This window comes from Ctenopharyngodon idella, chromosome 3 (assembly GCF_019924925.1).
Source record: "Ctenopharyngodon idella isolate HZGC_01 chromosome 3, HZGC01, whole genome shotgun sequence".
NCBI lineage: Eukaryota > Metazoa > Chordata > Actinopteri > Cypriniformes > Xenocyprididae > Ctenopharyngodon > Ctenopharyngodon idella.
In genome coordinates, this window is record NC_067222.1 from 21,484,117 (window position 1) to 21,502,720 (window position 18,604).

At 38.0% G+C, this 18,604-nt stretch overlaps 2 protein-coding genes across 10 annotated transcripts; both read right to left on the reverse strand.

The window, feature by feature from the left end:
• Window positions 1-1,235: 1,235 nt before the first annotated feature.
• On the reverse strand, window positions 1,236-8,918 carry LOC127508465 (nuclear body protein SP140-like protein). Of its 8 annotated transcripts, none has more exons than XM_051886438.1 (16): window positions 8,761-8,918; window positions 8,120-8,296; window positions 7,830-7,931; window positions 7,561-7,694; window positions 7,267-7,314; window positions 7,051-7,101; window positions 4,516-4,566; window positions 4,398-4,422; window positions 4,132-4,320; window positions 3,443-3,576; window positions 3,278-3,349; window positions 3,052-3,170; window positions 2,869-2,971; window positions 1,957-2,016; window positions 1,713-1,856; window positions 1,236-1,593 (listed from the first exon to the last, which is right to left on the reverse strand). In XM_051886438.1, exons 2-16 carry the CDS (start codon window positions 8,271-8,273, stop codon window positions 1,513-1,515), a joined length of 1,467 nt encoding a protein of 488 aa, XP_051742398.1. In that variant the 5' UTR covers window positions 8,274-8,296; window positions 8,761-8,918; the 3' UTR covers window positions 1,236-1,512. The 8 variants fall into 8 exon arrangements, with proteins under 8 accessions (XP_051742398.1, XP_051742397.1, XP_051742395.1 ...); XM_051886437.1 differs by having other exon boundaries at window positions 2,869-2,968; window positions 3,052-3,167; window positions 4,516-4,578; XM_051886435.1 differs by having other exon boundaries at window positions 3,052-3,167; window positions 4,516-4,578.
• A 421-nt stretch (window positions 8,919-9,339) lies between these two features.
• si:dkey-68o6.5 (uncharacterized) lies at window positions 9,340-18,572 on the reverse strand. 2 transcript variants are annotated; one of them, XM_051886453.1, is made up of 9 exons: window positions 18,409-18,572; window positions 14,223-14,401; window positions 13,866-13,964; window positions 13,506-13,657; window positions 13,341-13,388; window positions 12,952-13,129; window positions 10,817-10,863; window positions 10,242-10,323; window positions 9,340-9,868 (listed from the first exon to the last, which is right to left on the reverse strand). In XM_051886453.1, the coding sequence occupies exons 2-9, from the start codon at window positions 14,386-14,388 to the stop codon at window positions 9,516-9,518; spliced, it is 1,125 nt and encodes a 374-aa protein (XP_051742413.1). In that variant the 5' UTR covers window positions 14,389-14,401; window positions 18,409-18,572; the 3' UTR covers window positions 9,340-9,515. The 2 variants fall into 2 exon arrangements, with proteins under 2 accessions (XP_051742413.1, XP_051742414.1); XM_051886454.1 differs by lacking the exon at window positions 18,409-18,572 and adding an exon at window positions 17,511-17,671.
• Window positions 18,573-18,604: the final 32 nt, after the last annotated feature.

Below are 18,604 nucleotides of genomic sequence, written 5' to 3' on the forward strand. Positions count from 1 at the left end.
CTGTTTAGGAAACCCACTTGACTATCCAGGAAATTTACTTTGTGCTAAGGCCACAAAAATGACACACTTCACCTTTAAAGGGGTGGTTCAATGTGATTTCACTTTTTTAACTTTAGTTAGTGTGTAATGTTGCTGCTTGAGCATAAACAGTATCTGCAAAGTTACAGCGCTGAAAGTTCAATGCAAAAGGAGATATTGTCTTTTAATCTTATGGCAGTTTAATGCCTTCAATTATGACCGGTTTGGACTACAACAAGCTTCTTCCCGGGTTGGTAACATCATAAAACCTGCAATTAACATAAACCCTGCCCACGGGAACACGCAACAAAGCGGGCGAGGCCATGTCGTGCGGCATAGCGGAAGAGTTGTCTACACCGGACGCGTCAAAAGATAACAGAACCCATTATAATCAGTGATATTGTCTACACAGTAGACAGTTTCCAGAATCTACACGAGTTCAATGCTGGATTTGTATAAAGGCTATTACTGAAAAATGAAGCAGTTCCCACTTTAAAAGCAGAAGCTGCTGTTTATGGGCCCCAAACTGTGTTTTATTGTTTGTACATGTCTTTTAAATGTATAGTTGTTGCTATTTTTTGCTTGCATCAAGGACGTAAACAAAGACCAACGCGTTTTTGCTTCACTAGCCCGTTAGCTAAATTCTATTGCATACTTCAACAAACACCAACAAACTTCTATGTTCATAGACAAACAGTTGTTCATGCTATAAATTAAACGATACCTTTACAAAAATGCTACTACTCAGTCATGTATTCAGCTACAGTAAAGCTTTAATCAGGATAAAACCGTATATTGAAAGCTAATATAAACAGCAGTAACATTTACAAGTGACAGCATATCTGAACACTGACACAAATACAACCGAAAATACTTACCATTCATAAACGTCCTTTAAAAACCGTGCTTGCAGAGGTTCTGCTTGACCCTCTTCATCACTGCTATCTGGGTCTGATTTGGGCTCAATTTGATACGGCAATATAGACGTCATAGACGAATTTACATTTCCACCGAAGCACATGCAACAACTAAATAATGGTAGGGGGCGTGGCGTTTCCAGATGCTTTAGCGAATCACAATACACTGGGCCAGCTAACCAATCTGAGCACATTGCGTAATTCGGAGGGAGTGGTATTATAGAATCAGGAAGTCAAACCGGCCATTCAAATGACAATGAAAACAGCGGTGTAGAATAAAGGTAAAATATATGAAAAATACAGCGTTTATTTTATTTATTTATTTTTTTTTAAACAAAGCATTAAGACATGTTAAACTGCGCCCCATAAACTCAATCAAGCCTAGAAAAAAAAAACAGTGAACCACCCCTTTAAGGAACATTGACATGGACAGGCTAAATGACTGGAGGTTGACCATGGTTGCTGTCATTCAAATCATCAACTATCAGTTATTAAAATGAATGTCCTCTTGTTGCTTTTAATTTAAAAAACTGATATTAACTTTTTGACACATTGACAATCAACCCACAGCATGATGTTATAAGAGCTTAAAGACAGTTTTAAACTCCTTCTTGAATGCTTCCTTCAGCCGAGAGTTCATTTTACTGGAGTCATTATCCTACAGAGAAAAGAGAGAGGGGGAGAAAAGGCAGAATTTAGTATATAAAATGAGATGGTAAACAGTTAAGATTCTTGCAACACAGGGAAAAAGTTGCATAAAGTTTGAATAAAACTCACTCCGCTGGAGGTGCAACAGTTGTTAAAAATCTGTTCAATATCGGAGACAAACTCTTGCACTGTTTGATAATCGTTATTCTCCAGGTTCAGCTTCACTCTGCCCAGCATCATGGGACCATAAATGTTTTTACTGTATCCTGAAACCTGAACACCAGCAGTGCAGACGTCACATACATGTACACCACATAGAAGAGCTTTAAATAATGACAAAGAGGAAGATGAAGCTGCTAAAGATGAGATTTACATTAGTGCAGGGGTCAGTCATGCTCTCATGTAGCAGGTGTAACAGCAGGTACTGACAGTGCTGAAACAATCAAATACAGAGAAAAACAGACTGTAAAACAGTGTAGTGTGTGTGCATTATCTAATGAAGGTGTAAAAGCTTCAGCTACACAAGTAATATGTAATGAGGTTATGCTCTTTTTTTTTTTTTCTGCTTCTGAAACTGCACTATGATGGTTTGTTCACCGGATCAACAAAATTATTGAATTATTTCACTGGATTACACTTGGAATCTTGTTTTTCTCATTTCTCTCACCAAACACAGCACTGTTTTCAGACTTGTTTCAGTTAATGCAATCTTATGTAATATGTAAGTGGCGATTTGCATTTTGCCAGGATATGTGTGATCAGATCTCTAAACGATCACACAGGAGTCAAACTGGATGAAGGTGTAAATGCCAAATGATCAACGTTCATACTTGTTCGACGAAACATAAACTATTTTTGCACATGCACCTGTGGAACAGTCCTTAAGACAATAACAGTTTACAGGCGGAAGACAATTTAGGTTACATTTACAATAACTTAAAGGTACACTGTGTAACTTTCTTTTGTTTGAAATTAACTAAATTTAAATTATACAGTGGCATAGGTTAGTTGTCACAACGGGCGAGAAAGGTTGACTTATAGCAGCTGAATCTCCAACCTCCAGGGAATCACCTGAATCTGAAATGTTGTTAAAGCAAAACGGAGATGGCATTTTTATTACTCAACAGGTGAATAATGTATTTTGTAATGTATAACAGATAAATTTCCATATGTAGCTCTCTAACAGAGTTCATTGTAAAGCATTATCTATTGTGAAGGGTCATTACAGTGAGACCTTGCTAGTGCCTTGGTGGAAGAGTGGAGTGTGTGATATATATGACTTTACCAGTGTGTACTGAGAAACTGGACTGCTCAAAACTTCCTGTTGGGTCTTTTGACTGGAATCTTCTGTTTTCTTCATCACACAGAATGTGCAGCTCCACTTGCTTCTGTACAGACAAAACACACAATATTACACAAAGTCAGCTGTTTAGTTTGTCTAAACCAGCATGATTTCTCTCTCTCTCACCCAAGTGAGTCTCCGTCTGCAGCTGGTAGATGACAGTGTGAATGAAAAGCTCGTGGACATTCGTCACAACACACAAGATCTCCCCCAGAGTCACACACGAAACACACGTCATCATTCTGCTGGGACAAGAGTTCATAAAGAAATTAAACATTTAAACAATTCTGAAATGTTTGGTGGTCATGTTGACGTTCTGACGTGGCTGTAATTGTAAGTGATGATGTCTTACTAGGTATTGATCTTGTTCAATCTCACAAATCTCACAATCACAATTTATCATATGCGGTTCCAAAACTCTTTTCTGGAAAGAACGTGAGAACACAGTGTTTTAATAGTCAAATTATTTCAAAGAGCTTTAAATGTGAACTTTCTGACACAATGACTCATTTTTTACCATTATAAGTTTCCCTAGAGGTATCCCATAGGTCACAATGTCTTTCCTCCATGTTCCATCTGGTTTGTTCAGTCTGATGAAATCCTCGGGTGTGAGCCAGAAGTTTTCTGTTCTTATGCATCTCCCACGATGCCCTGGGATAACAACATTGAACCATACTTTGAGTCTGGACCATAGTTTAACAGTCTCTAAGAGTTATGCATCATCCCTAAAATGTCTGAATGTCATTGCAATAGACACAAAATATCAAACCAGTGGCACCTGCAATTAAATGCAGCCAGAAATCGTCTTCACTTACTTAGCTCAGAGACTTTTAATCAGCTGGCATCTTGGTGATTTTTTTAGTGTATATATATACACAATCTACCATAGATGTAGTAACTATGGACATGTTTTTACCTAAACATTTGTTATTGTCTGAAGTACATGTCTTTTGCTTTTCACTTAAATATAAACAAACTATTTTTGTGGGATTTGTTTCTCAAAGTATATTTGTGGTATATCGTTCTTTTGAATAAATGACACTTGGTTTGTTATTTGTATCTAATGCAATGACAATCAGACATTTTTAGGTGTGCCTGAAGTTTCCAGATACTTTTTGGAGCCGCTAAATATAAAACATATTTGACCATCACACAATATATTAATATATTTAGAAATTAATTTTAAAAATGTGCCCACTCACACACCATTGGCAAAGCGATATTTGTGTAGGATGCCAGAGTCAGAACCACAGGTAACAGGGAGGGTTGAACCTTCAAATTTGCTCATGTCAATAACATCATCATCATCATCATCATCATCAAGATCAAAAACTTCATTGCCATCATTGCTGTCACCGTCACCATCTTCACTGCCATTAATCGACTCCTCGGATTCTACAACAAATGCACAAACACTCAGGAAACACTGAAATACATACATACATATGGGTTTGGATCATTACTATACTGACCAGAGTCGAACAGCTGTCTCCTGCACTGTGAAAATAGAAAAGATGCATGTCAGAGATGTGGAACATGAGTACAGCTGTAAAATTCCCTCAATGTAAAGTCAACATATCAGGAACTAACCTTTCTTTTTCTGAGCCTGTCAGTAACAGGTGAGGATTCAGGAGAGTCAATCTGTGCAACATACTGACATTTAGAGGAAATGGAAATATATATATATATATATATTAGTGGTGTGCGGTGGTGTTTTAAAATGAGGAGACAACGTCCTCATTTATGTCCCTGTTACACAATTTCCCTGGTTAAGTTAACATTACATAAAAAGAGAGACCAAATAAAATTCTATTTTGTATTTTACACTACGTGATGTTCCATTTATTAAAACCAAGTATAAATTATCAAGTTAGTGTTTTTACACATTTTACATTTATTTAAAAATAATAACTGAAGGCAGTAACAATTTAAACAATATATAATATTTTATAAACTAATATTCAGCTTTTCTTTTTAATAGTCAATTTATTTTCAGCAGTCATCAAGCTTGTACACACTGGCCACTCAGACACAAAGATGTACCTTTAATTTCACCACGCTGATTGCTCACTAAAAACCCCCACAGTCATCATGTTTTCAGGCCATTTCAAGTTTGATTTTGACATGAGATAAAGCGGTGACATCTAAGTGACAGTTGTTTACTTTTTAATTAGTCTTCCCATTAACGCCATCACTGTCTTCATTCAGGCCGATTCGATGAGAACGCACACGAAAACAAGAGCCCGGATTTATCGCACAAACCAATCATGTCCGATCGTAACCGATCATATCCAATCATAGCGAGATGGAGGCACTGCCTCCTCTCACGTGACATCCCCCATTCATTCTCAATTACCCCCCACTAAAGCCACCGCAATTTTGGGGTCTCTGCTTTGTTTCTATGAGCTGAAGGGAGGCACAAGAGACATGGACTCCCCGCTGCAACTTCACCTGCGGGTGTCGCTGTTTGACAGTGTTATTTTCTCATCCAGTTTTTTTGAGGAGGCACTGTTTCCCTTGCCTCCTTGGAGAAGACGCCCCTGAAAAATTGGGGTGTATTGGGACACCCCTCCAAATCATTGAATTCAGGTGTTCCAATCACTTCCATGGCCACAGGTGTATAAAATCAAGCACCTAGGCATGCAGACTGCTTCTACAAACATTTGTGAAAGAATGGGTCGCTCTCAGGACCTCAGTGTATTCAAGTCTGGTACCGTGATAGGTTGCCACCTGTGCAATAAGTCCATTCATGGAATTTCCTCACTACTAAATATTCCACAGTCAGCTGTTAGTGGTATCATAAAGTGGAAGCAATTGGGAACAACATCAACTCAGCCACAAAGTGGTAGGCCACGTAAAATCACAGAGTGGGGTCAGTGCATGCTGAGGCGCACAGTGCGTAGAAGTCGCCAACTTTCTGCAAAGTCAATAGCTACAGACCTCCAAACTTCGTGTGGCCCTAATCAGTGCCGTGACTACTGAACTAGGGAGCTGATTGAGACGCACCCTAAGTACAACCTTGCGTCTTTCGATAAGAGGGTAAGTAGCAGTAAGTGCTGCTAATCAAAGGCATTTGATTAACTGATCATTAGCAAGTGTGATCACCTCTATAAAGCAAAAGTTTGGGCAGTTTGCTGGTCTAGAGCATTCAGGTGTGTGTTAACACAATGGTAAGGAGGCATTGCTGCCCATCAGTCTGGGAAAGGTTATAAGGCAATGTACAAACAATTTGAAGTCTATCATTCTACAGTGAGGAAGATTATACGGTTAGACGGTGCACTGCTCAAAGAAAGTGCAAAAACTACATCTCAGACTCTAGAGGCCTCAGTTAACATGTTCTGGAACAATGTCCTTTGGACAGGAGACCAAAGTGGAGATGTTCGGCCATAATGCACAGCACCAAGTTTGGTGAAAACTAAACACAGCATATCAGCACAAACACATGATACTAAATGTCAAGCACACTGAGTCGACCATGAACTCCTCTTCATACCAAAGTATTCTAGAGTCAAATGTGAGGCCATCTGATCAACAGTTAAAGCTTGGCCGAAACTGGGTCATGCAACAGGACAATGATCTCAAGAACACCAGCAAATCTACAAGAAAATGACTGAGAAAAGAAAAGAATCAAGGTGTTGCAATGGCCCAGTCAAAGTCAACCCAAATGAAATGCTGTGGCGTGATCTTAAGAGAGCTGTACATAAACAGATGCGCTCAAACCTCAATGAATTGAAGCAATGCTGTAAAGATGATGGAGCAAAAATTCATTCACAATGATATGAGACTGTTAAAGTCAGAAAACGATTACTTCAAGTTATTGCTGATAAAGGTGGTTCTACAAGCAACTGAATCATAAGGTATACTTAGTTTGTCACACATGGCTTCTCCATTTTGGTTTGATTTTAAGTTAAATAAATAATAACGGTGTAATATGTCATGTGGTGTTATTCACCTGAGGTTGTATTTGCCTAATTTTAAGACCTGCTAACGACCAGAGAATTTTTCAAAAGGGTGTACTTTTTTTTTTTTTTTTTTTTCACATGACTGTATTAAAAAATATATATATATATATATATATATATATATATATATATATATATATATATATATATATCAGCATCTAACCTTCCTTTTTCTGAGCCGGTCAGTAACTGGTGAGGATTCAGGAGAGTCATTCTGCAGCAGACAGACATTAAGTGAAAATATATACAGGATATAATATCTGTTATTTCAAAACATATATGTATCACACTTTGTGGTTAGTTTTGTGCTAGAGTTGTGAAAAAAGTCTTCTCCTCTTTGCATCAAGACAGGGAGTTCCAGATGCCAAAACATCCATACCTGTTTATTCTGAACTCCACATTTCTTAAAGGGTGAAAGAAATCCATCCTATTAACAGAAAGGAAAGACAAAGATAGAAGATATGCTCAACTTATAATCAACACACTGATATGTGTTATTAATGTTTCAAATGAATTGACACTTAAACATTTGGATTTACTAATAATTTGCTAAAAAAAAAAAAAAATAATAATAATAAATCATGGGCATATTAACAATGACTAAATGGTAATTACAACTGAACTTAGGTGTGCATTAGTTCAAACTGTTAGTAATGAAGCTGTTCTTATGCACCTTTATGAGTTCCTGGAGTGGAATGTCATTGTAAAAGATGCTGTTCCTCCACTTTTTGCTCCTTGCCTTTCCTCCAAATCTCTCAAAGTCACTAGGCTTGAACCACTGGCCTTCACTGAAGATGCACGCCTGCACTGAAGACAGAGAAGTTCAGCTACAGTTTATTCAACCACTATACTGGAATGCCATCTGGGTGTTCTGAACATCCAGAATAATGTTTGCCTTCAACAAGGGACTCATAATTGCTTTCTTTTAGTGTCTGCACTTACGGTCATTATATTTCTCCACATAAAGGACACCATCTTTAGCTCCACATGTGACGGGAAGTTCGAGTTTGTTTTCAATTGTTTGTCTCAAACTCTGGCTGGAGTCTGAAATACAGGGCAGATGTCAGGCATGAATGAGCTTCACATCACCCATCTTTTTAATTGATCTCTCCTCGGTTCATCTAATTGTTTAGTAATGTAATGTATTTTGGAAAGCTTAATTTGGCTCTTTCTTTTGGTACTTTTGGCTTGGATCATGTTGGTCCATAAGGAAGTTGGTCCTGTTTACTTACACATTCGTTTCCTCATCTTCCTTTTCCCCCCTCGTTTTCCTTTCTTTTCTCTGTCGTTCTCACTCAGACTGTCGTATTCTGTGCTGCTCTCTGGATCCCATTCGGATTCTGATTCTGATTCAGACTCAGCGTCTGTGATCGACTCTCTTTCCATGTCCTGTGGTTCTCTGAAACACACTTAACATTGATTTTACATGTTTTAATAGAGGAAATCGTTGATTTTGTTCATAAAATGTATTGTCTTGTTAAAAGAAATCTGCATCATAATAAATTGCTTTTAGTTATCTGTAGTAATTGTACACTACTTTAACAGTAAGATTACATTTATTGTCTTTTAAAATCACGATGTATGGTACATTATTTTAATGTAGCCTACGACGGAATCCTCTATACTGTTTTTTTGCAGAAAAGTTGCCCAAGTCATATAAGAAATATTAGACCTTACAGATTATAATGAGATTGAGATCTAATGAATGTTCAAAGCGAGTCTTGACGATGAAACGAAACTAAAAGTTGCTTCCTGGACTCTTGTTTTGGAAATTGAGTGACAAAGTAAAAAAAAAAAAAAGAGAAACCATCAGACCAGAAAATACTTACAACATTAAAAATGGAATTACTACTAATTACATTAATGTACTCACCTTGCTTTCCACGACTTTCCGTATTTCTCTCTCTCTCTCCCACACACACGCACGCGCAATGACTTACACACTGTCTAATCTCTTTTCAGTTTCCATGCTTCACCTAACCACACCTTTCAGTAGGTCTGCCTTTTATTCCACCTGATTTCTTGCTAAGGGGAACAACACGAATAAAATGAAATTAAAGTGAAAACAAACACCTGTGCATCATTCAAAACTGAATTGCAAATTTCTTTAAATTCCAAGTCAGTTGCTGAGTTTGAATTGAGTCAGCATGCAGAATGAACGAATCTAAATTTTAGTAGAATTAAAATTAAATAAAAAATAACTTCTACTAATAACTAATTAATTAGAAAAGCAATGGTTGTCATGACAAAATTTGAACAACGATTTGGAAAAGCTTTAAGTTTTTGAAAAGAAAGTTTGAAAGTTTACAGACCATAAACAGAGAGAAGAATAAACAAAATGATAAATGAACAGAGACTTTTACCTAGTGCATTCGCATCAAGCAGTGACAGAAAAAAAACTTTTGTCTTCTGTGTTTTCATGTTGTTATATGTGACAAAAAACAGCAAATGATTATCAAAAGAGATGTTTATTTTCTTGGCTCTTGCACATTAAAAGAAAAGGGTGTATTAGTTACCTAGCTAAGATATATACATGTTTAATTATCAGTTCTACTTCACCTGCTTTTGTCTAATCTCAAACCATCATTTCCATCACAATCCCAATCAAGTCGTTACAACATCCGTGACTTACTCTTGCTTGACTAAGGAGTGAATCAGAGGATTTTCTATAACAGCAGGAGTTACACTGATGTATTGAGGCAGTGTGTCATGTGACTGCTTTTCCACCAGCTTCTTTAAAGACAAATCAATTGATTGCAGGGTGTTGTTGATGGTATTAAACTGTTTTGCCAGAAATTCATATAACTGCAGCTGCCTTGTTTCCTGAGTCTCTTCAGAAGTAATAGGGTTCTGCCATTCAGCAGGGGCAGCGCTGAAGCTGAGCTGTGCTGCTCCGGTTGGGTCATCTGTGGTCTGGACGGCCTCCTCTACGACAGGAGAGACTCCAGGTTCTGACGGATCAACAGGACGTGCAGGTGAATCTTGGTTTGGGGAAGCACAAAGAGTGTGAATTAAAACCATTTCATTGTGGTATGATTCATGTAACAATACAAACACAATTAATTATCAGTCACGAATTAAATCATCTGATTGAGATAAACCATGAGGATGAGTAGCACACACAAATCGATTAGACAAAGTCTGAACTTTGAAAATACATTAAAGTAAAAAAAACAGCAAGGCAGTTGGGCAATACTTAAATATTCTTATTCTAATGAAAAGCAGAAACAAGAGATGTGAAAGTGACCAAAGTCACAGACCTTCATAGTCTAATAAAAAGGGGGATTTTAAGAATCAAAGTTCATAATATAAAAAATATATATCATGATATAAGGAGATAAGGAGCTCACTTACCTATGTCACTGGAAGTAGATCCTACTGGTTCTGTGGTCTTTTTACTGACAGCTTCAGTTGACATCACAGATTCTCTCCTTTTCTGTTGTGAAAAAGAAAGAATATTTAAATTATGTTTTAAGTCTGTTAATGGGAGATATGTGGGCAAAATAACTGGGTACATTTCAGTAACTGAGGTAGAAAGTAAATGGTAAAGTTAAAGTTAGTTATTTAGGATATAATGACTACCTCAAAATTTGAGCAGAATTACCCTAGTGCCATATTGTTGCTTATTGTTATTTATAGATGAATTATTATAATTTATATAGTTGTTGATTCAACAACAGGCTGTTACGCAGAGTCTACTGCTGTTATGACATCCCTTCAATAATAATAATAATATTATTAATAATAATTATTATTATTATTATTAAATACATGTATATAAATATTTCCATTTATATCTCCTAATAATATTTTAGATGATACATCATCACCATAATTTATATGCTAAACTCATATACAATATATTACAATGTATTACATATACAATAATATTGTTTTTCAATATATCAGTAAATACATACAAATCTCACCAATTTTACTCTTTCGGCAACAGATTCGGATTCATCTGAAGAACTGCCTGTTTGTGGTAGAAAAACAAAAGCCATATAATTTTTAGGGGCAGTTAACGCAGATGATCACATAAAATATAAATATAAAACATTGACACTTTAACTTTCAGACATTCCACAGCCCAACAAATGCTGATTCATCATGTTCAATCGGCAAAAACAAGAGCCAACCAACGCTGACAAAGGTAAAAGACTGATCAGACAAAACCCGATGAAGTGTCTTTTTGCCGTCTGTTGGCGCAGTGTTAATTGGCCTCTAAAGTAACAGAAGTGATGACAGTGATCAAGGACTACAGGCCAAGATGTGTGTAACTGTCACAGGGGGAAGCTGTAATCTGCCGAGTGGTCAGTTTGAATGTCTCTCATTTGGTTTTTAGTCACACAATCAAGGAAAGAATCAATGAAGATTGTAACTGTTGCTCGGTTTGTTTTCTTTGGCTCTTTTTCTTGGGTCTTTGCTCTTTCTCTCTACCTGATCTCTACCTTCCTGGAAAACTGGATTAAAGGCCATAAGCCAGACTCCTCAATGACATCTCTCTTTGGCCCTGTAGTGTTTACACCTGGTATCAAGATGCATTTTGGTCGATTGGATCACAAGTAGACAAGGGAGACACATACCAGTTTACACCTGGTGTTTTAATCCATCTCTTTTGTCCACTTTTTCAGATCTTTTGATCTAATGAATGAAAGAAGCTCACACAATTTACATATGAACATTAAAGGAGATGACGGAAAACATTTGGAGGTTCGTTTCTGCTCTGATAGCCGCAAGACCGGATGAACACGGTGAGCGTAATAGAAATCTGGAATGGTAAGAGAGATTATTGTGCTTGGTACGATTTTTGTCTTCCAACCAAACATGGGTCTTCAGCCGACAAAATTTAAATCCTGTCTGGCTAGTGTGCTTCCATTGTTTATGCATTAGGTCAGTAGGCGGCCTTTTGTAGCTGTTCGAAAGCATTCGACCACATGAGCATCTACACTACGAAAGCAATCCAGTCAAATGCGTTTTTGACTAACCTCTGGAAGTGGTCGAAAGTGGACAAAGTCAAAATGTTTTAGAACCCATTTACACCTGTATTTCGCGTCGTCCACTTGTGATCCGACTGACTAAATGCACCTTAATATCAGGTGTAAACAGGGCCTTTCACTCTTTTCCTTTATAAACTTAGACTTTGTCTCTCTCCCTCAAGTAAAATTTTACATACATGCTGGGTACAATTAACTGTATGTTTTATCTTATACATCTATTTTGTAATCAATCCATGTGTAACCATTACCAAATACTGTTATTAAACCCTTTCAGTTATAAAGTATGTGCTAACTAGTTTTGATTCAGCATTAAAGGTAGGGTAGGCAATTTTGGAGCAGCTAGCAATAGCAAGCTAGCTTTAAAAGCATAAGATCATATCATCCCTTCAGAGTCCTCTACAAAGCCACGCCTCCTCCTAAACACATGACAAGCAGAGCAGATTCAGCTAGGCATCATAAGAGACAGCGTTAAATGACCTCATGTCTCAAAGCACATACCATTACAATAATAATGAACGTAAACAACTTCAGAATCATTTCAGCGTTGATCTTGTTGACATAGACACGCATAAATTCGAGTATGAAGAAGTGAACAGCTCTGAGTAGATCATCACGGGTTGCCTTCTCTATGGTTACAACATGGCATGAAAGCAGCATAAGCTCAATGTTTTTGTACAGGAGGAACTGTAAAAGGTGGCTGCTGTTTGTTTGTGGTTCAATCATTGCATTCGGACCGAATGCAATGATTGGACGAACATTTTTTGGTCCCGAGACTTCCACAGATGATATATGTATATATTTTTTTATATTTAGACCACTTCTGTTATTAATTGCTATCAGGATGTGAAGAGAGTTTCAACCAGAATAACAAAAAGTGTTTATTAAAAAAAATTGTCTTCCCTACCTTTAAAATTGAAGCGTTACCTATTGCAATGCAATATAGTCACACCATAGCAATGCTCTCCCATATATTTTGCTACTCTAACTGCACTTATTTCTGTCATTAGTATAAGTAGCAGTGGGTGGTAAAAGACAAGGAATGTACAATACTAATCCAAACTCACCTGGCTGGATTGTTTCCCTCTGTAGTGTGTTCTCTTCAATTCCACACACAGGTATTGAAATGCTCTTGGCAAACAATCTTTTCCAGGACTCTGGAAAACCTTTTAAGGCATTCATTAATTCATTCCTCCTCATCATATTTTGCACAGAGTTTGCACTGCCTTTGTTGGTCTGCGTCACCTATGGTAAAATAAAGTGGCAGTGATATTAAAACATGCCACACCTTAATGGGTCATTATTGTCAAAAGTCATCTATAAACCAAACAAGGTCAAAAATTCACATATTACAAATAAATAATGTTGAGTTTGAACTACAACATAATATAAATATGGTTTGTTTAATGGCTTATGGGCTTATTACTTTTGTTTTGTTACTGTATAAACAATATACCTGTTTAAATGACTCCCTCAGGTGTCCAAACTCTGGAAGAACCCCGCTCTAAGAAAAACAGAGTTAATTTAAATCAGATGAGGACCAGTAAAATGAGGTTCAAATACGTTCATAAAATGTAACAAATTCATACCATCCATACATCCAGACTACATAAATACATACCTTTATGAGTTCAAGTAGTTGCACTTGTTGAAAGCCGTTTGATGGCATGTAATAGATGCTAAACTTCCACTTCTTGTTATGCCTCTTTCCTCCAATCACCTCAAACTGACTGGGACTATACCACTTCCCTCTACATAAAATACAATTCTCTCCTTAAGACGGAGAAACATGATACAGAACATGTGAATAGGTGTGCATATTTGAAATAATACATGTAGGTTTGTTAAAACATTGGATCACAGTAGACTAGCATTCAGGTACATATTAAAAAATATGGTGTATTATTCACTTTTAACAGACGACAAACATGCAATTGAATTTGATCTCATAATGTAAAAAATAAAGCTTCCTAAAACATACCAATGTCATACTTTGTTCTGTGAAGACAACCTGCCATTTTCCCACAACGAACAGCCAGTTGTTTCTTATCTCTGACCTCTTGAAAAACCTCTCTTAGGTCTTAAAAGAAATAGAATAAAAGATCGAAATTACTCTTCAGATCCATGACAATCAGTTTCTGAGCAGTTTTCCTTCACTTCACATTCTGGCTTAGTCTGCTTCGTAACTGATGCAACATTGATCTTCTTTAGGTCTATGAGAGGCAAATGTTATGTCATATTTACTTCACTTGATTGGATTTGTGAATGAGCCTCAACTTATTTCATCTTTATTCAAAGTTTAAAATAGGTATTCTGTATCTCATTGGATTATGCTTACCTGGAAGGCTAGAGTTTTTACTTCTGAATTTTTTCTTCTTGTTACCATTTTTTTGATTCATCTTTCTTTTTTCCCTTTGTTTTCCTTTACTTTTTTCCATCTCGCTCAGCCAGTGAGATTCTGAATTCCCGCCCAAATCCAGCTCTGAATCTCTGAATAAATCCATGTCCAGTGGGTCTCTAAAACACAGCCATCATTTATTCGTGAATATTCAGAATTGGTTGTTAGTGGGTGGGATATATTAGGCAGCAAGTGAACATTTTGTCCTCAAAGTTAATGTGTTAGAAGCAGGAAAAATGGACAAGCGTAAGGATTTGAGTTTGTCAAGGGCCAAATTGTGATGGCTAGACGACTGGGTCAGAGCATCTCCAAAACTGCAGCTCTTGTTAGTGACGGGCAAATGAAGCCTCATGAAGCACTGAGGCTTTCCCCTCATTGTTCCGTGAAAAGATTCAAAGCTTCGAGAGTGTCGAAAACAGCGCCATCTGGTGTTTAGTAAAAAATAAAGCAGCCAAAACCCTGTGAAAGAAGCTTCGTCGGATGAAGCAGCCACCACACATTCCATAGATAGTTTAATGTTACGCTCAAATAAAAGCCTAACAGTGCGTGTGTGTGCTGTGTGTATTGAATTTCTCTCTGTGATAAAATCATTTACCCATTAAACTGTAGCATTTAATGTCAGTATGAATATCAATATGATGTAATAGAAAAATAATGTACACATAGCCTATATGAATTGCATATGGCAAATATCTTATTTTCCAGAAAAATATTTTGTATTCTTCATATTACTTATGACTGGGTATTTAAAAATGTAATTGAATAAGTCTGAATGAAAACATACTCGTAAAGTAAGATCTGGGGGTTCAAACTTTCCGACACTCAAAGTGAATTGCGCATGTGATTGGACAGAAAGTGAGGTTTCGTTTGACATTGGTCACGTGATTTCTACGTTACCAACACAAGCCTCGAACCGAGGCTTCATCTGGCACGCCCATTTATGCTCGGCACAAGCTCCGAAGCCTCGGTTCAAATGTCACATCACTAGCTCTTGTGGGGTGTTCCCGGTCTGCAGTGGTCAGTATCTATCAAAAGTGGTTCAAGGAAGGAACAGTGGTCTCAATCCAATCGAGCATCCGTGGGATGTGCTGAACAAACAAGTCAGATCCATGGAAGCCCCACCTCGCAATTTACAGGACTTAAAGCATCTGCTGCTAACATCTTGGTGCCAGATACCACAGCACGACCTTCAGGCGTCTAGAGGAGTCCATGCCTCGACGTGTCAGGACTGTTCTGGCAGCAAAAGTGGGACCAATACAACATTAGGAAGGTGGTCATAATGCTATGCCTGATCGGTGTATATTTGGTTCTCACAGTCTTGAATATATACCTGAATATAATGATAGCCTTGTTATGAATGTGTAATTTCTAGACCTGGAAAAGCCATGGGTTTCAAAACCTAACAACTTTATTCAACAATTTTTTCTCTCCCCCGTCATTCTCCTATACGCTGTTTACGATGTATAGACAGTGCGGGCTTCCGGGTTTTGCAACAGAACGCCAAATCATTATCGGCCGACTCCAGTGTCAGCATTACACACATGCGTCGTGCTGCTCGCTCATGTGTACAGCGCCGGCCAATAATGAGCCAGCGTTCTGTCACAGAACCCGGAAGCCCGCACTGTATACAATGTAAACAGCATAGGAGAATGACAGGGGAGAGAAGAAATTGTTGAATAAAGTTGTTATTTTTGTTTAATTTTTTTAGACAAAGTATTCTCGTCGCTTCATAACATTAAGGTTGAACCACTGTAGTCACGTTGACTATTTTAACGATGTCTTTACTACTTTTCTGGACCTTGAAAGTGGTAATTACGTTGCTTTCTCTTGGTGAACAGAAACCTTTCAGATTTCATCAAAAATATCTTTATTTGTGTTCCGAACATGAACGAAGGTCTTACTGGTGTGGAACGATTGAGGGTGAGTAATTAATGACAGAAATTTCATATTTTGTAGAAATAAGACTTTTTTTTAATACAAATGTTTTCTTTTGTATTACTGTTATCATAATTTGTGCATGCAACAAAGAAGATGTGCATTTTGTGGATCAGGTGACACGTGTGCATTCATTGACGTCTTTTCTCAGTCAATTTCATTTGATTCATTTGGATTTTGAGACTTTCTTTTCACAGTTTTCAAGCATTTCACAACCCACACACAACAACCAATGAGTGAGCCTGGTGCTAATTATTAAAGTGTGCACAACTACCCATCTATTTGACAAATTCACAAATGTGTGTTACTACATTCAAACTAACACTTTAAAACTCGTGTGTGCAAAATCGAGGGCTGTGTCTGAAATCGCACCCGATAGCCTTAAATAGGGCACTATTTGAGGAGACAGCCATTTGTAGTGGTGTCCGAAACCATAGTTGACGTTACCAAGTGCACTCGTTCAATCCCATTTAATGCACAGCAAAAACGAGTGTACAACCGATGTACATTCAATGGCTAGAGAATACCCACAATGCAATATGAGGCCGGGTTCACACCGCACGCGTCAGCAGAGCGTAAGCAGCGCGTATTTTTTTCGGCGCCCATGTTAACAGATGAGAGCATTCACACCGCACGCAGAGGCTGCGCGGCAGCGCGTTGCAGGAGCAGAGCAGAAGCAGCAGTGCCGCGATCGTTTCGGCGCTGGGTCTATTTTTGCTGCGCTGCTAACGCTCAATTAAAGTGAAAGTACACCTTTGATGGACAAAATAAATATGATTTCACACAAAAAGTGCTCAAAATGCACAGAATAAGCATATCTAGTGTGTTTTAACAAGAATTGAAGTATGTCAGGAAAGAAAATTAATATTAAAAATTATTTATAGAAGATTTACTCATTTAAACTAGTTTTTAATTATTCAGTTTGGGTTAAAGTATGGTGTATTATAAAAAACTAAACTAAACTAGCCAGAAAATATGATATATAAACATTATTTTAGTTATTACACAGACAGCAATATAGGCTCTTGCATACCCAAATCAAACCCGAGTTTGCTGGCTTTTCTCGCTGAGTTTGCTGTGTTGTAAACATGTTCACGCGTCAGATGATGTAAAACACAAAGCTTACCTCATTTGTGTGCAGCAATGGATAACTCAAGGCTATTTATTTTTATTTAACGTTTATATGCGAGTGTTGTACACCTTGCATGTTAACAAACTTTCAAGACTATCAAGTTTATAAATGACCAACTTATAAAAACAAATTTATAGCTGTCTTTGTAAAGTAATGCTCACTTTATATGCAGCTTGGAGCCGCTGCTGTGACGCTGTACAAACGCTTCCAGTGTGAATACTCGTGCGTCTCTGCAGCTGCAGTTCACGCTCACGCGCTGCTAACGCGACGCTCACGCGCCGCTGACGCGTGCGGCGTGGATTCCCGCGTCTGACCAGAAGATGGCGCCCGCAACTTCCCAGTGTGGCTACAGATATAAATGCAGTTTTGCTTGATTATTAAATTGTTTAATTAAGGTTTATACATGCTAGTTTTCATGACAGAGTTAGTGAATAGTGAATGAGGGTATAGTGGGCATTTCGAACACAGCACAGAACGATGCGACCAGGTAATCGGTGTCAGTCGGGGACAGGCCAGGCAGTGTTGCCAAGTCTGCTGTTTTCCCGCGGAATTGGGCTACCTTTACACTGTTGCCGCGGGTTGAATCGACCCCAAATAACGTGATATTTAGCCCCTGGAAGGCAAATTTTACCAGGGGAGCCCCGCCAAAAACACGGATATGTCGAACCGGAAATGTCTGATCAAACTACCTTGGAATTTCTCGAGGCGCGTTGTTTTGAAAGTTGAACAACTTTTAACTTGTTCGCCGTGATGTTACAACACCGTGTCATGAGCCAAACGCTGCAAAAGACGCGAGACGCCCGTCTTTCCACGTGCTTACGTGGAAAACAACGGAAAAGCAGCGCAGAGAAATGCAAAGATACGTTCTGTGTGAACGACCCTTAACAGAAACAGAATCTTGCATCTTGGACTGTTTGTTTTGGGAAAAAGTATAATGTATAATATAAAGTATAATATAGCCAAGTAAATGAAACTTGGAAAACGGGATGCCCTTTTCAACAAAACACAGATTCAAATACTACTCATTAATACAGCAACAAGCATGAGCTTGATATTTACCTCAAACTCCACAGCTACAGCGGAGTATTCTGAAGTGTCGTCTGACTGCTGCTGCACACGAGAGGAATCCCGGCTGGGAGTGGGAGGAGAAGCACGGGGAGGGGGGCGTGTATTACTGAAGAGGATGCAGGGGCGCCGCTAGCAATTTTAGGTCCTAGAATATGAGGTTGGGCCCCCTACCGCAGCCATTCCGCAC

Coding starts and splice junctions, on each gene's coding strand:
- si:dkey-68o6.5 (XM_051886453.1), bottom strand. CDS start 14,388: ATGGATTTATTCAGAGATTCAGAGCTGGATTTGGGCGGGAATTCAGAA. Junction 10,864..12,951: donor GAGGGAAACAATCCAGCCAG/GTGAGTTTGGAT, acceptor TACCACAAACAG/GCAGTTCTTCAGATGAATCC. Junction 10,324..10,816: donor TTGCCGAAAGAGTAAAATTG/GTGAGATTTGTA, acceptor TTTTCACAACAG/AAAAGGAGAGAATCTGTGAT.
- LOC127508465 (XM_051886434.1), bottom strand. CDS start 8,273: ATGGAAAGAGAGTCGATCACAGACGCTGAGTCTGAATCAGAATCAGAA. Junction 7,932..8,119: donor GAAGATGAGGAAACGAATGT/GTAAGTAAACAG, acceptor CCTGTATTTCAG/ACTCCAGCCAGAGTTTGAGA. Junction 7,102..7,266: donor GTGGAGTTCAGAATAAACAG/GTATGGATGTTT, acceptor TGTCTGCTGCAG/AATGACTCTCCTGAATCCTC.